Genomic DNA, 15,357 nt, shown 5'->3' on the forward strand with positions numbered 1-15,357 from the left:
TGAAGTCAGCCACATGCCATTAAGTTGACGGCCAATTTTCCTGCCGAATGCTTTGCACGAGTTTTGCCTAACTGATCGAATCTTAGTTCGACGTGGGGCGGATCGATGGAGGAGACTTACCGTCTGCATTTCAACCACAATTCGTAAATTTCTGCTTGGTTTTAACATGGTCATCATCATCGACAGCATGACACCAGTGTTCAACACCGATGCTTAACATGAAGCACGACTAACTTATGTAAAGGTGAGGCGGGGTGGTGAGAAACAACTAATGTCGCAAGCGTCTCACCTTGTTCTGGATACCTAATCGGTGCTGCTCTTGTGAAGGATCGGATAACAGATGAGAAGGACCATCGGGTCGAGGACAGGTTCGATTCTCTTCTGTTTGTGAACCGAAAGATGAGGATGAATCGTTCACGATCCGCTTAGGTGACCAAAATTGGCGATCGCGTTTCTGCCTGTCAACAGAACCATGAGGAGAAGGAGGGTGCCGACTATCTTGTGGATAGAGCAGTTCACGGGTGCCGGGGTAGGCTGGCCGGGAAACGTAGTCTACGCGATCGGTACCGGGAGATTCGCGCTCCGCCGCCCTTGTGGAAGAGGTCGGTGAATGACTTAATAAGCCACCAATAGAGGCCCGAATAGCATCAACCAGGTGGCGCAACGATCCAGCGGGAGGTTTCTCTGCAAGAAAAACGTGCAGAAGTAAGGCCTGCATGAAATTTCGGTGGCGCAATCAACTCGGCGGATTAATAAAAAACATTATTTCGGGACAGACTGTAGTAAAAAAAATATAACGATGTACAAACTAGGGCCTAAATAACCGAAAGTAGTTTGTTGAAGAAAATTCAGTCGATTAGTACCACCCACCCCACTGTCTATCGAGCAATAAATGGGTCACTGTGAAGACAACTCATCAGTATTGAAATTTTAGAGTTCAATAGCGTCCATACACAGTATCCATTGTGGAAACTGTGAGGAACATGCCAGCAGAACGCAAGTATACGTAAGAAGCTGTAAGTCCCCATAGGGGTCGTAGTACGTCCGTCAGTCAAGCTAACCACCGATGGGTTTCCAGTATCCAAAACAGATAATCATAGTCTTCCCACTATCTAGCCGATCACATCGATCCGGACGCAAGCATGCGGCAGATGCATAGCGAGGCAATCATTCGCATGACGTAAGACACTCGAATCCAGCACAACTAATGCGCCCAACGAAAGAAATTCATTCTCCTAACGCGTGAAATGTTGAAAAAAGCCAGGTGAAGACTGCTGTGTTTGACTGAAGGGCTAGACAACCGGGAGTCAGACTGCTTTACTAATCCGTTGATCGAACCGAGTAGCCTAAACCCGAAAAACCTGTTCAACGTGCAGCTTTCACATCACTAGCTTTCGGTCGCTAGACTACGTTTCTTTTTACAGTGCAGTCAGAACATCAACCTAGGCACAGCAGGGAAAAGGTTGGTGTCTTACTACTGTGGCTTTTCTCATCAATTTTGGGACAGAGCGTTCTCCCTCATTTGTCCAGCATCGAGGCACGTGATTACTCGGAATGTAAGTTTCCGTCTTCTAGACCGGTCCTTGAGTAGAAGGCAGGGGAATTATGATCCCTAATGGATGTGGAGCTGTGAATAATCTACTCAAGATGAACAAGTAGTCACAAACGAACGATGGTGGGACTACCAGTGCCGGCTCGACCCTGGTTTGGTCAGGCGGACCTTATGGAAAGTCAAGTGCACCTTGCTATCATATGGTGTTCGGGGTGCAACTAGGATCGAATGACCCTGGATTTGATTTTCAGGGGAGACATGAGAACAGCTTTGTGTTGGATTCGTGGCAAAACTTGTCACCGTAGCTCCCGGGGTACGTCTTTTAACTCAGTTGATGGCAATTTTTTACCAACGAAAGGCCCAGAGTTTCATTTATCTCACAGTAGGATTAAATTCAGAATCGTACTGCTTGGATGCTCATCGCCTATGTGGTCGCAGGGAGCACTGGGCATCCGCAACTCATGGTTGTACGTAAGCTGGACACTACCATAGAGCCCACACCTAGACAGGACTATTAGAGTCTTCAACCAAAACCTTTGACTCAAAAGCCGGACCATAAGGCAGCATGAGATGTAAGGAGTTTCAACTTTCACAGAACAACTAACTAGATTCGTCCCACATCAAGCCTAGAGATCCACGTGGCTGTTCGTCAAACCTCTAACCACTGACCAACCTTGTATGATGGACGTTGCGAGAGTATACTTCAGTGGGTCGCCGAGGTAGACAAACCGTCACGTCACAGTAAGTCTCTTCGTGAGTGAGTGAGCACTTTCGATGGCTCCCGAAATCTAGTTGGGGGAGCAGATAGCGCACTGGTCTACTATCTGAGAGGTTTCAAGTTCGATACCTGGGCGAACTACTTTCCCGACCTACAGCTGCCATCTTGACTTGAAGGTTGGCCTTCGGCCCGCGGGCTATACTGGACCTCAGTTCCTAAACGTTCAAAGGTGTCAGGAAGAACAATGGGCAGAAACCCAACGAATAGCGAGTTCCCATACGGCGAGCAATCGGATTACGAAGCAGCCGTACTATTCTCTGCGACAGGGAGGCAGTTTCCTCCAGGCAACCAGTATGTCCTTCCCCGAGGAAGGACAGGTTAGAAAGGTTCGACCCTAAAAACTTCACGGTTGAGCGTGACCGTCGACGCATTGTTCAGTGGGTAATCCGGATGCCTACTAACAACAAACAGAATAACACCTGGCTAAATCCACGAGATTCTTTCTACATTGCAGCTTTTAACGTCCGTACTCGACGTCAAATAAGCAAACATGCAATGCACGCGGTAATCTTATACTCCTTTAAAATTGACGTATCCTGCGTCTCCGAAATACGCACATAAGACCCAACCGTGGTTATACATATAAAAACGCCAACGACTAACTTAGCCCTTTGACATTTCCCTGGTGATCCAGAGAACTGGACCTTACCGTGGTGTGACGGTTTGCGCACCTCATCGACCCATTGAGCCATACTGGGGGTGTCCCCGCGACACTCAGAGTCCTTCATACGAGATTGATCAATGATTAGAGGTTTGAGAAACAGTCTCTTGGCCCCCCAGGTTAGGAGTTGGAACATGCGGCGACTTGTTCCGTAGAAACAGTGATGCATTTGCATTTCCTGCCAAACACCGCTGTCTTGCGGTTAGGCTTTTGAGCGAAAGGCTTTGGTTGAGGACCCTAATCGTCCTCCTAAGTATAGGCGCCCTGACAATGTCCCAGCCCACGTACAACCATGACACTTACTTACTTTCATGCCAAATCGGCCGTCGCGTGGTGTCATCAGCCGGGTCGCTCACTCACTGTAAAGAGCAGGGCGAGTAAGCGAAAACAGGCTATTGCTGACGCCTCTCCACTTTTTCTTCCCATCTACTCCCTCCCCACCCCATTAATAACTCCCTCCTCGTAAGTCTAGCACTTAGGACTGATGACTCCGTTCGTATGGCATCGGTTTAGCGCGCAACATCTGCCCGTCGCATGACGCCGACATCCTCAGGTATCGCTAAGTCAATCTTCAAACCAATCTATCTAGCCGCCTTCAAGGTCCTTACTCTGATGCAAGTAGAACAAGCTGCCCACGCTGTCATATTAGACTCGCTTGACATTGACGTGTGCTGTGTCAATGAAACAAGAATTCAAGATGCAAGCACAGTGGTTGAGACAACCGCCACAGCACTCTCCGCTTACTTTCGGTTACGCACCTCTGAAGATCCAGCGGCTGCTGCGGCGGGATGTGCAGCGGTCGGAATCACCCTAAGTCCTTTCTTTATTGGATACCTGTTGACAGTCGCCTCCGACAACGTCCGAGAAGGAGTCTCACAACCGCGAAGTTGACAGATATCCTTTTGTCGTGTCTGCTTACGCCCCACAGGGCAACCTGTGGTAACCAGAGGGGGGCTTTCCTGGGTGTCCAAGAGACATTCGACCGTATTGAATGATGCTCCAATGTTCACGGGCAACCGTTGGACGATCGGAGTGTGCGGTTTTTAGGGCTGACCTATTCTAACCCGTCCTTCCTTGAGGGGAGTCAGCATCGCTGCTTCCATAAAAATGGATATGTTGGGGAACACCTGCCTTCCTTCACACTCCTGTCACAGAGGATAGTACGACTTTACGCCCAGATCACCTCGTAGCATGATTACTCGTAGCGCGTGGTAACCAGAGGGGGTGCTCCTGGATGTCCAATATGCATTCGACTCCGTCGACCAATCTGTTCTCCTTGAGACGCTCGCCCAAAAAGATATACCCCGGAAGTTTGTGAACATACGTTTTCTGTATTCTCGGACTTCCGGACTTGTCAGAGTATATGAAGAGCTCTCCCAGCTTCCGTACACAAAGCGGTGTCCGTCAGGGATACCCACCGTCTCCATTCCTATTTAATTTCGTTATTGACGAAATAATGAGACGAACGCTGGGAGATCTTCGAAATCCCGGTGTTCAAATAGCCTGTGACGTAAACCTTGTCGATATAGACTACGCAGATGACATCGTCATCGTCTTCGAAAGGAAGAAGGCACAGGTGTTTTTGGATGAACTAACCAAAGGCATTCCGTCATTTGGTATGCACTTCGCACCCACAAAATATAAGGCAATGCTCCTGAACATGCAGTCACTAAACACACAATTTACAATCCAGGGAGAGGATCGAAGCTGTATAGCGTTTTACGCATCCTCGAGGTTGTATTCGCTATGATTGTAGTGTGACAGATGAGGTGGATGCACGAATTTGCAAGGCTCGGGTCGCGTTTCATAATTTAAGACACCTATGGCGTCAAAGCGGTATATCCCTGAATCACAAGGGACGTGTGTATCGGGCTACAGTGCGGGTTGTTTGGTTTTGTTTTATGGCCTGCTCAACCAACGAAACCGAGACATCTTCAGTTGCTCGGCAACCGTCGTCTCAGGACCACGGTTTGTGCGGGTTGGTGTAGGAAAACCCGTAGCAAGGCAAATATGGGGCGAGTTTTCGGGTGTGCAATGGGGAGTTCCACTAAAGAATGCGGCCAGCACCAGAAGCTGCTTTGGTTAGGCCACATTTTGCGCATGCCAAACCATCGTTTGCCCGAAAATTGTTGCGGGTTGTTGCACGGTTTGTCAAACTTGAGATCCAGCATGTTCCTTGACAGGATGAAGTTAAAATACCGTGTTAAGCTATACCAGGTTTTCCGAGCAACAATCGCACACTTTAAGCATCAGCCCTGTTTCAGTTCGACTTTGAAACGTCTGAACCACGTATCGAAGGTTAGACCAGCACGAGGCTCACAAAGGGACTACGTGATGCTGTTGGCGATCGAGTCAACGGACTTTGCATCTGGGGCGGAATTTGGTGTTTGATTTTAACTGTTGAATTGATGCTGTTGGCGATCGAGTCAACGGACTTTGCATCTGGGGCGGAATTTGGTGGTTGAATTTAAGCTGTTGAATTGATTGATAGACTGACTGGAATGGATGTTTGCCGGCTTCCTTATTGAGATTTTGTTGGAGTTTCAGGTCTTCTGGAATATTTACAGGAATCTGGCCTTCCTGAGACTGAAATTCTCCTATGTGCTCGCTCACAGACATTGAGAACGAGTTGGATATTGCTACGCATGGTTCAGATCCGTAAAAGATGCAAGTCGTTCAAAATAACCTAAATAACACTGTAGCAAGGACTGATATGCGCTTCGCAGCTGCAAAATTTGAAGTGCTGCTACGAGACTGTACGGGAACAAACGAAAACTTCATGCTTGCAGACTAACCAATCGACATGGACATCCGTATATCTTCCGGTGGATGGGCCGAAGAGGATATTAATTCCCAAGTCGGGAAGTGCACGGAGGCCACCCGTCCCTAATAACCGAACAACACATCATTTGGACTGGTGTGTCACGTGCAGGGCACGGGCCAAACAAAGGCATGCCCTGATGGGTCAGAATACCAGCCAACCCGAGTCAAACACCTTTGACTCGACGCTTCTCGCCTCCTCACGGAGATTCTGGCACGACCTTGTGGAACACTCTGCGACTACCCCATAAATACAGTTGTAATGATTTTCCTTTGTCTCCATAAAGGGCTGTGTAGAGCTACCGTGCCTTTTGATATACCATATTGGGCGGCGCAGGAAGCTAAGGGACCGATACATAGTTGCACCACCCTTCAGAAAGTTACAACAGGAAGACCAGCTTTTGGCAACTTCCGACATCTAGGATGCACGCGCGACGTCAGTTCGCCGAAGAAACGCAGCTTCTACGCGGAGATGATGCAGGAAAACTCTCAGCCGTTGACCACAGATATTTTCAAAATACTGGCCGGACTAGCACTGCTGAGGTATGGCAGATGGTTTTAAGAAAAGGGTGAGCTACTCATGTTTCATTGGCTAGACCGATTAGGACAGGGATCTTTCTGCCGAACCCTGTGCTCACTAAATGCGATTGAAGTGATCAGTAAGACATGGCAATGAATTAGGACAGCGGTATAAAGAGAATTGTAGGGCTGATAGCGGCCACCTTATTTGATGTTGGGAGGCTCAACTCATTAGTATTTAATGATACTGGCAGACTGCACGCAGTCAGTGGCGCTACTGAACAAAAGATTTAATGTGCAGCTGCAGTTTCTTGTTCAACCAAATAAATAAACTGATCCAATACGAACCAACTGACTGTTCTACTGCCTGCAATCCTTGGCTATGTGCCTCACGCTCCCTTAGTTCCGGTGACGGAAACCGTTGTAGCTGGAACCAACGTAAATTTGGTAATGTTTATAGCTGATAAACTGAACTGAGCCCGACTATCTGTGCTCGTGTGTTTTACAAGATTCCCCATTGGTCCTGCTATTCACAAGAAGGTTTACGGAAAACTTGTACTGATTGCCCTGCTACTATTTTGCTAGCGAAACTTCCTTTGCAAACTGGCCTACATATCGCAAGTTGATGAACAGAAGCGTGGTAGTATTCTTTTTTTGCACCACATCTAGCGTAAGACCTTCGATCCGATCACTGTAGCCTCATAGCCTTTGCAAACTGTAGATGCAACACCCCAGGGGTTGCATTTATCAATCTTAATTTGATTCCCAGTAGGGAAATCCCTCTAACTAGGCGAGATTCATGCAATCTCTCGATTTTACACCAGCCAACATCCATCAGGTCAACCGCCGAGTGATTCGTAAACATGCGTGATAACGGGAAAATTCTAAACTATCACCACGTGATGGAGAATATAATGCCCAATATTTAGGCAGGAACCTAGTGTAGGCAAGGAACCGCACGTCTTTGGCCGTGAAGCGCTATGCAAAATGGAAATCGCCAAGGTATGACCCACAACTGAACGAACAGAAACGCAGTGGTCGGAACATCGCCGGGCCGTCAGGACCTGAACGGAGTCCAGAAATCAACGTAAATTCGAACTAGGGATCCTTTGACGAAAACTGTATCAAGATGCGACGAAGCCGAAAGGGAACCCGGATCTCTAAATCTCTGCGTGACTGCTACCTGCGAGGCAATTTGGACATTGCACTACTCAACCATTTTTGTGAGTTAAAACCGAGCAAAGCTGACATCGACCTGATTGGGGCCCGAAGGATTAGTACCCATATGGCCTGGAAACCGACTGTGTTTCGAAAAGGCCTGGCTACAACGGAAACAAGTAATTTTTTACCAACTTTAGGGTTTCCCTTCACCCGTCCTTGTTTTTATTGAATGTAACTTCAGTGTAACCAATGCAACAGTAGTACAAGGCGGTGCCCGAAGGTGCGGTGAAATCAACGGAATGTCTCATCGGTGCCCGACACAAGAGAACTTAAGAAACTAATTCGATTAGCACTCTACAAGGTTGTAGTGTCATCGGTATTTGCACAAAACATGAAATGTTCAGGCCTGGAAAACATCTCGGTGCGAATTGGTCCCACGAACTTTACATCGTGACGTATGCGCAATCTCATACAGCCAGGAATTGTTGGTCAGCATCCTTCTCAGGCTCTCATTTTGACCATCATGTAGTCATATTATAGTTTACAGTCGATTTCAGAATGCAGCCTTGTTTACTGAATCTCGGTTCATGGGGTCTCTTTCTACTTTGTATCCGAGATGATTCTCACAAATCCTTGCCTTCGGAGAATCACTGTACCACGGTGTTTCCGCATCCTGCGTACTAGAAAGTCAACGCTTAAGTCATTTACGATAGTTTCAAACCAGATATGAAAGCGAAACCACGGGAAAAGGTAGATCCAGGCCATCTGGAGTGAAGGTTCAGGAAACAATGGATAAATCACAGTAATTAGCGGGGTCGCGTAAGATCTCTTGTTTCCCTTTGAGTATGTAAACGACACGTCAGACTAAACTATCGTTATTTCTCATTCACGGACGCACGAAGACAATAGGATCGTTGTACAATGATTCAGGCTTCCAAGGGGAAAAAACCGTTCAGTTGTAACACCCTTTCAATGCCTAGTTGCCATGCCACTGAAAAAAGTACGAGGGCTGGGATACTGCCAAGCTGCCTAAGCCTAGACAGGAAGAGTCTAGATGGAGGTTGGGTTTGAACCACGGACCTTCGTGTAAGTAAATTCGAGCCCTAACCATTGAGCCATTTGGCTCCCTTCAGAGGGTATTTTCGCGCTGTTAAAGGGCTGTCTATGGTCCGTGATTTTAAGCTCAGCACATCAAAGTGTTTGGATAAGTGGCAGTTCACCGAAGAAACCTGATAGAAGTCAACGGGTACTCCGAGGAAACTAGAGAAGGCTGAATGCAGAGATTGACGCAGGAACTCGTTCTATTCCTCAAGAGTAACAAACCCACATAGTAAACTCTGAGAGGAAGTAATTCGGATGAATTTTGAGAAACTTGCTACCCTATTCTGCCACATGGTTCCAGAGCATAGAACCTAAGTACAATGAATTACGACTACCGCTTTTTGGAAGCAACAGTCCACCTTATTCATGTGCTAGAACCCGTTTGTATTGAGATTTTTTTATCGCGTTGGATGTATCCATTACAGGGCTGTTGTGGCTTCGTTCAGCTTCCACTAAACTACCGCAGCTACGGTCAATGTTTCACCCAAAGCATTGTGCGTTCAAATCGCAGGCATGTCAGTGAAAGCTTGCCAAGGGGACAAGATACGGAAGGACCCAACGACCCGGTATGGGATAGAAGATACTGTGGCTCCGATTATCTTCGGATAGATGAGTATGCAAACGAGCAGCTGACAAGCCAAAAATTTTATGAGCCTTATTACGATACTGTAATGGACTGAGAATCCTATCCAAATTCACCTTCCACCTCTCCGGTATTTTCTTGAGTCCGCGCCTTGGAGGTAACAACTGCGGGTGCATCTTATTTTGTGCTAGACGACTGCTCCAAACATGGGTTGCAATGATTGGCAGTTACTGGTATTGTTGCAACGGTAAAATAGATTCTGCGGCGCGCCACCTGTTACACCGAATTTCCAATCCTAGGTAACCGCAGCTGGTATAGGTATCGTGTAGATGCCTGTTTCAGCAACCGACCACCCAATGCCTATTGAGAGTGGTTGTGGGGGCACTGAATATAAAATATAAATATATTATATTGCCGGACGCTCTAATGAAACTCACCCGAGTGCGTGGAGTTACTGCTGTAGACCTCCAAGCCTCGTGTCCTCAAAGGATCATAAACAGCCCTTGGAGCGTGACTGCGTCCATAATCCACTCTACCGCATTTCGAGAAATGCGGAGACTGGTTGTTCAGTGCGGAGCGCGAGGAACCACTGCAGCCGGACATGGGCGAACTGTTTGGAGAAATGTCCATGTCATCATTTGGATGTAACCGAAGCGGGCCATTAGACGGAGCGTGTCTTCGATTAGGAAGTGTAGGACATACCCTGCGGTCATCTGCTACGAATGATGAGATGAGAATTGGAAACCTACGGTTTCTTCTTGGGCTTAAGCGCGGGTTCGAGTGGGGTCGTTGGCTACTGGCTCTGTCCGTTATATCTGACGCGCAATGAGCTGCGTCCGGTAAAGAATTAGGGGACACTTTCCGGGCAGCGGTTTGGCTCTTAGGACGGACGTCAGTTAAATATTTACTTCGTTTAGGGGATACCCGCACATCATAACCCTCCTCCTTACTGTTCGTGCTGGCAGAAGCAGAGACGCGCGGTCGTTTCAAATTTTTGCCTAAAAGAACAAAAGGTAAGCTTAAGACTTCGAGTGTACATACCATCTCCCTGTTCCCGGGATCCGAGGAGCCTCAAAAGTTCATCCTGGTCCATATCCGGCAGCTTCCATTCTGGAGGTTTTTGCCACTGTGATACCTCTGTGATACAGTTATAGAAGTAAATTTTGCCCTTTGAACTAAGCTGCTCCGACCAATCTCCGCAAACACGGATAGCATTCTTCTGAGGTCTGTGGTGGTTGGCCGAAGGAAAGCCAGACTCCGAACGTCCCCTGGCAGCACCCATTCTTTTGGCGCGATGGTTAACTGAATCCGATGAATGACCTGAATAACCTGTGTAAACTAAATACGGTTTGAAAGTACGGTTGCATTGATTACCTTCCATACGCAACACTAAAGCACCAGGATTGCAGCTGAGGGAAAGTAGGCGACAGGTTCACCTCGATTCTGAAAGAACGCGGTGAATACAAGGGCACATAAGCTGGCGGACTAAACAGGGACCAGCCGGAGCAACCAGCTACACGACGCGCCAAACAACCCGGCGTCCAGGACAATTTTCGGCGCCATGTTGCCTCTACTGAATTTATGTGAATGATTAAAACAAAGCAGGCACAATCTGTCTGCGGGACGCATACACTTTGTCATAAAGAGATATTTCTAACCATCGTTCTTGCGTATGGTATTTTCAGACAAGCAAGCTAACCACCTTAGCGCCTTATTCAACTTGGGGACCTCAAAGCTCTAAAAAATGGCAACTTCGAAAACCCTATAGTTTCGGCGAACTCAATTTCGGCGTGTCAATAGCCTGCGGCCATAAAGTTTGGCATTTGGCAGTATTCATTCGAGCCTTCAAAATCTCCATATGCAGCAGCAGTTCTGTCAGAAGTTGTTTAAACGCACTCGATGTCCATTGTGAAGGCGGAATTCGTATTTTAAAGACTGCTAATGACTTCGCGTGTAGTCCCCGAGAAAGTGGTGGGAAATATTTCATAAAGCCTGGTTTCTTCGGGTGTTTTCTTCCGTATTGGATTTGGAAATAATCTCAAGACTGTTAAAAACGATTAGGCCCTCTATTTACGCGCCAACTCAGATTGGGGCAGATGAATGCGATATTTATAAAAAAAGTCTTTTATTATGGAAGGCGTCCCCCAAACGGATCTAAAGAATTCCCCACAACCAGTAAGTTTTAAATGATACGCAGCACACGCTGTATCGGGCGCACCACCCCTTGATGATCCATTTGAATGGGTTAGTGGGTTTTGGGAAGAGCAATCAGAGAGCGCTGTGGCCAGTGCCTTCAAGCCCTGGCGCAAATCAAACAGGTTGAGACGGCCTTGTGAGTGCGCGTAACACGCTCCTCCTGGAAATGTTACGGATAAGTTAACCACAAGCAAGCCATCATATGCTTACGGTAGTCACAGTATCACCATCGCTACATCGTACTGGGGTCCGTGGACGGCTCCGTACAAGATCATCCAAGGGGACTCATTTTGGGTTGTCGTGCTAGTCCCGATTGCCCGAAGAATCGGGACAAATTAAGACCAGCGTGAAGCAAGGATATTCTTGGGTCCGTCGAAGTACACTCTATCAATAGCTCCCATTCAAATGGGGTGATAAGACAGCCTTGTCTATATTGGGGACTTCAAGTGTCTGATAGGTCTGCTAGAAGGCACTGTGATATGAGTTAGATTGTGGCTCACAGTAGCAAGCACTCAATTCCTAACTACTTCAGTGAGGTGACACCCGACTTCAAAAAGAGTGGTCGATATGCAGGTGCAGATAACACGTATGCGGTCGTGATGATGGGTGAGCAAATGTAATCATCGGGAACGTAGATTAGCTAAACTGCGAACAAATAAGTCAGCTCGGATCGTACATAGACAGGAAATTAGAGAAAAACGTGGATGTCTGGTGATGTCGTGTGTTTGTACGTTGAGGTGGCCTAAAATGGCGCGGTTTCAGCTTAAAAAAGCGTGAAGGCTCTGCAAAACGATGTGTATCTGAGGCGCTATACCGCGCGTATTAAATGAGTCTCTACTAACATTTTTGGCTAATCTATCACCTACCTGACCCATAGAAGGATTGCCCGACGGCTCACCAATGACAAGCTCAGGTCAGCAGCCCAATAGCCGGACAAAAGTTGCTTCGATTGTAGTCTTCAATTTCGTCCACTGCAGAAGACGAAGTGTAGCGTTCAGAATAGGGAAAGTGTGTCTTTAGAGAGGGGGCATGGAGTTAAAATTATTTGTCAACTGTGCATTCTTTGAATCGGCGGGAAAGAAGGTTCAGTTAGGGCGCGCATGTTGCGGAATACTTCGGTGGATCTTTAGGGCGTGGACCATCCGTCACGTGCCACAACAGCGCAGTAGCTACAAACGACCCATAATTTAACAATCCATAAAGTTTTGAGGCGCAGTACTCGGCTGGCCGGTCTTTTTTCCTTGAGACGCTTACTCATCAAGGAATCTTCCAGACGATTTTGAACATTATAAGTTCTTTGCGTTCTCAGACTTCCGCACGTGTGAGGGTGCATGAGGAGTACTCATATGGCTTCCGTACACAACGTAGTGTCCACTAGGAGGCCAAATTCTCAGTTCTTACTTGACTTGTTGATCGATGAGATAATGGAACAAACGCCTGAAGGCCCTCAAAACACTGACCTTCAAATAGCTCCTGATGAAATCTTTTTTTGACTTAGAATAGGCAGACAAACTTGTCCTTATCTTCGAAGAGGAGAAAGCGCGGGTATTTTAGGATGAACTGACCAAAGTCACCTATCCTTAGGTATACACTTTGTAAGGTCATGCTCCTGAATATGCGGTCACTGAATATACCATTTCCAACCCACGAAGAGGCACTCGAGCTAGTTGAGAATTTTACGCAAAATGGGAAGTTTGTATTAATCTTGATTGCGGTGTGACAGATGGGGTCAGAGCACGAATCAGATTGGCTTGGGTCATGTTTGCAAATTTGAGACACCCATGACATTTGCGTCAGGCTACAGTGCGGGCTGTCTTGTAGTACGGCTGTGAGATATGGCTTGTTCGAGCAGCGTCTTGAAGTGTTCGAGAACTGTTTTCTCATAACCATAGCTCGTGTTGGTTTTTGTTGCCGAATCCATAAAGAGACCACTAGAAAGCGAGTTTTCGGTTGTGCGAGGGAGCCTCCATTATAGAATGACTCCAGCATCAGAATCTGTGTTGATTGGACCAGTTTCTGAACCATCGTTCGCCTGAAATAGTTTGCCGTGCCCAACTTAAAACAGCCATGCTACTCTGTACTGGTGATACTCATCCACCAGCATGGGGTCTGGGCGATCCCTACTGCGCTTGGTGAAGAAGCTGCAAATTACGGTTGGTAATGGATGTAAATAGCGTTCGTGTTGCTACTTTTGTCCACATTGCCTGAATGAGTGTCGGGAGGTGTAGACACCTAAGATGTTTGGAGAAATGTGGCACGTAGTCACTTCCCTGTCAACCTTTACATTTTTTCACAGTAGGGCTTTCGAATGAATCATGGTTGTACGGCAGAAAGCACTCAGGGATTAAAACTTCTGTCGTGTTGTCCATGATGATGTTAGGTCTAAGTGGCGACCGAAAAGATAAATCGGGTAGTTCACCGGTGGATGGGCAGTCACGGCTCATTGAATGAATGGATTATTGGAAGTCAGGGCTTACCAACCACCTAGAAGACAAAAGCAGAATTGGTGGCGTCGTGGCAGTGAATCCGACCTAGATGTGGGCTAAAGCATATTTTTCCTGGACGGCGAGATAGAGTTATGGGCATCGAACTTGCGCAGTTATAATACTGTGCGGCAATGGGTAGCCCCATTTTCCTCTAATGTGGTCTTGATAACCTACTCTCCCTGAGGAGCGTATTAATTCCCAGTGAGAAGGAAATGTGCTTTTTATGTAAAATTCAGTTATTTCACAACGCGGAACTATCTAGTGGCTAGTTCTGCCTATCAGAGAATGGGGATGGTTCATTGGAGTGCTTAACATCATCAAGTTGGGAATAAACATTTTGTTAATATATATTGCACAGTGCATCGAATTCTCTTTCATTTATCTAGTTCTGCCTATCAGAGAATGGGGATGGTTCATTGGAGTGCTTAACATCATCAAGTTGGGAATAAACATTATTATTGTTAATATTGCACAGTGCATCGAATTCTCTTTCATTTATATACCGGACGTAATGCGAGCTCCCAAAAAGTGTTCTGTGACAAATTTTGCTGAACATATTCATCGAATTTGTTGTGCCCGGATGGTCTTAAGCTTCTGAACGTTATTCCACTGTTTCTCTGAATGGAATTAGCCGTAGGTGCTGTGTGGATGTTATCTCACTCACAACCTTCCTGAGATTGCCTGGTCTCAACTAAACTCCCCTTTGCGCCTTTCGCCTCTGCTTGCCGAACTTAATCTCGAAGGCTGGTCCCAGCTTGTAAGGCAACCAACCCGCTGTGCCCACACCCTAGACATTGCCCTTGTCAACGGCTTTCTGTGTCCCACCGCTGCAGTTGGCCCGAAGTTTCCTGACAGCGACCATTGTATTGTAACTTGCAGCTGGACGACTACTCTACCTTCAGCTACTCTTCCTCCCTTAATCTCTTTCATCCTTTCCCCGGGCATTCTTGAAGCCTTTGCACTCACATTGCGCCATAAGACCTGGGACGAGTTCTTTCTCTCTGGTGACACGCGAAACGTGGCTAACAACTTTTACGGCAACTTACTATCATCATTATATCTAGTTTCCCCAGCACAAGCTTCCTATGCTTCTGGTTGTCATCCAGCCAGACGATTATACGCCATAGACTTAGGAAGTACCGTAGGCTCTTCCTTTAATCCCATGATCTCTCCCTACTTATTTTAATCAACAAACCTATGACTGATATTACCATGGCCAAACTCGCCCTTGAAAAGCGTGAGGAATCAACCGCCGTAGCCCATTTTCTACAGCCTAAGATGCTGAGGCGCCTCTTTCGCCAGCGTTGCTTCTCAGTTCAAAATATTGTGGCCGCTGACGGAAAACCTTTCTCTGACCCTCCTGACATTGTGGAATACCTACACTCCTAATTCGCTAGCTGCTATGCTCGCTCCCAATTGGCTCTATCTATTTATTGCTCCCCACCTGGCTATGACAATAATAATAATAATAATAATAATAATAATAATAATAATAATGAT

At 46.9% G+C, this 15,357-nt stretch overlaps 1 protein-coding gene across 1 annotated transcript in view; it reads right to left on the reverse strand.

The window, feature by feature from the left end:
- T265_08399 (hypothetical protein) overlaps positions 1–15,357 on the reverse strand; it is a gene marked incomplete at both ends in the record, with an annotated part of 54,154 nt that overhangs the window by 34,260 nt on the left and 4,537 nt on the right. The window contains 5 exons of the mRNA XM_009174193.1: positions 290–712; positions 3,750–3,925; positions 9,613–9,891; positions 9,925–10,173; positions 10,217–10,584. Of these exons, the coding sequence (XP_009172457.1) occupies positions 290–712; positions 3,750–3,925; positions 9,613–9,891; positions 9,925–10,173; positions 10,217–10,584 (1,495 nt within the window). The remainder of the gene's footprint in view (positions 1–289; positions 713–3,749; positions 3,926–9,612; positions 9,892–9,924; positions 10,174–10,216; positions 10,585–15,357) is intronic.

This window comes from Opisthorchis viverrini, assembly GCF_000715545.1.
Source record: "Opisthorchis viverrini unplaced genomic scaffold opera_v5_216, whole genome shotgun sequence".
In the NCBI taxonomy this organism is placed as follows: domain Eukaryota; kingdom Metazoa; phylum Platyhelminthes; class Trematoda; order Opisthorchiida; family Opisthorchiidae; genus Opisthorchis; species Opisthorchis viverrini.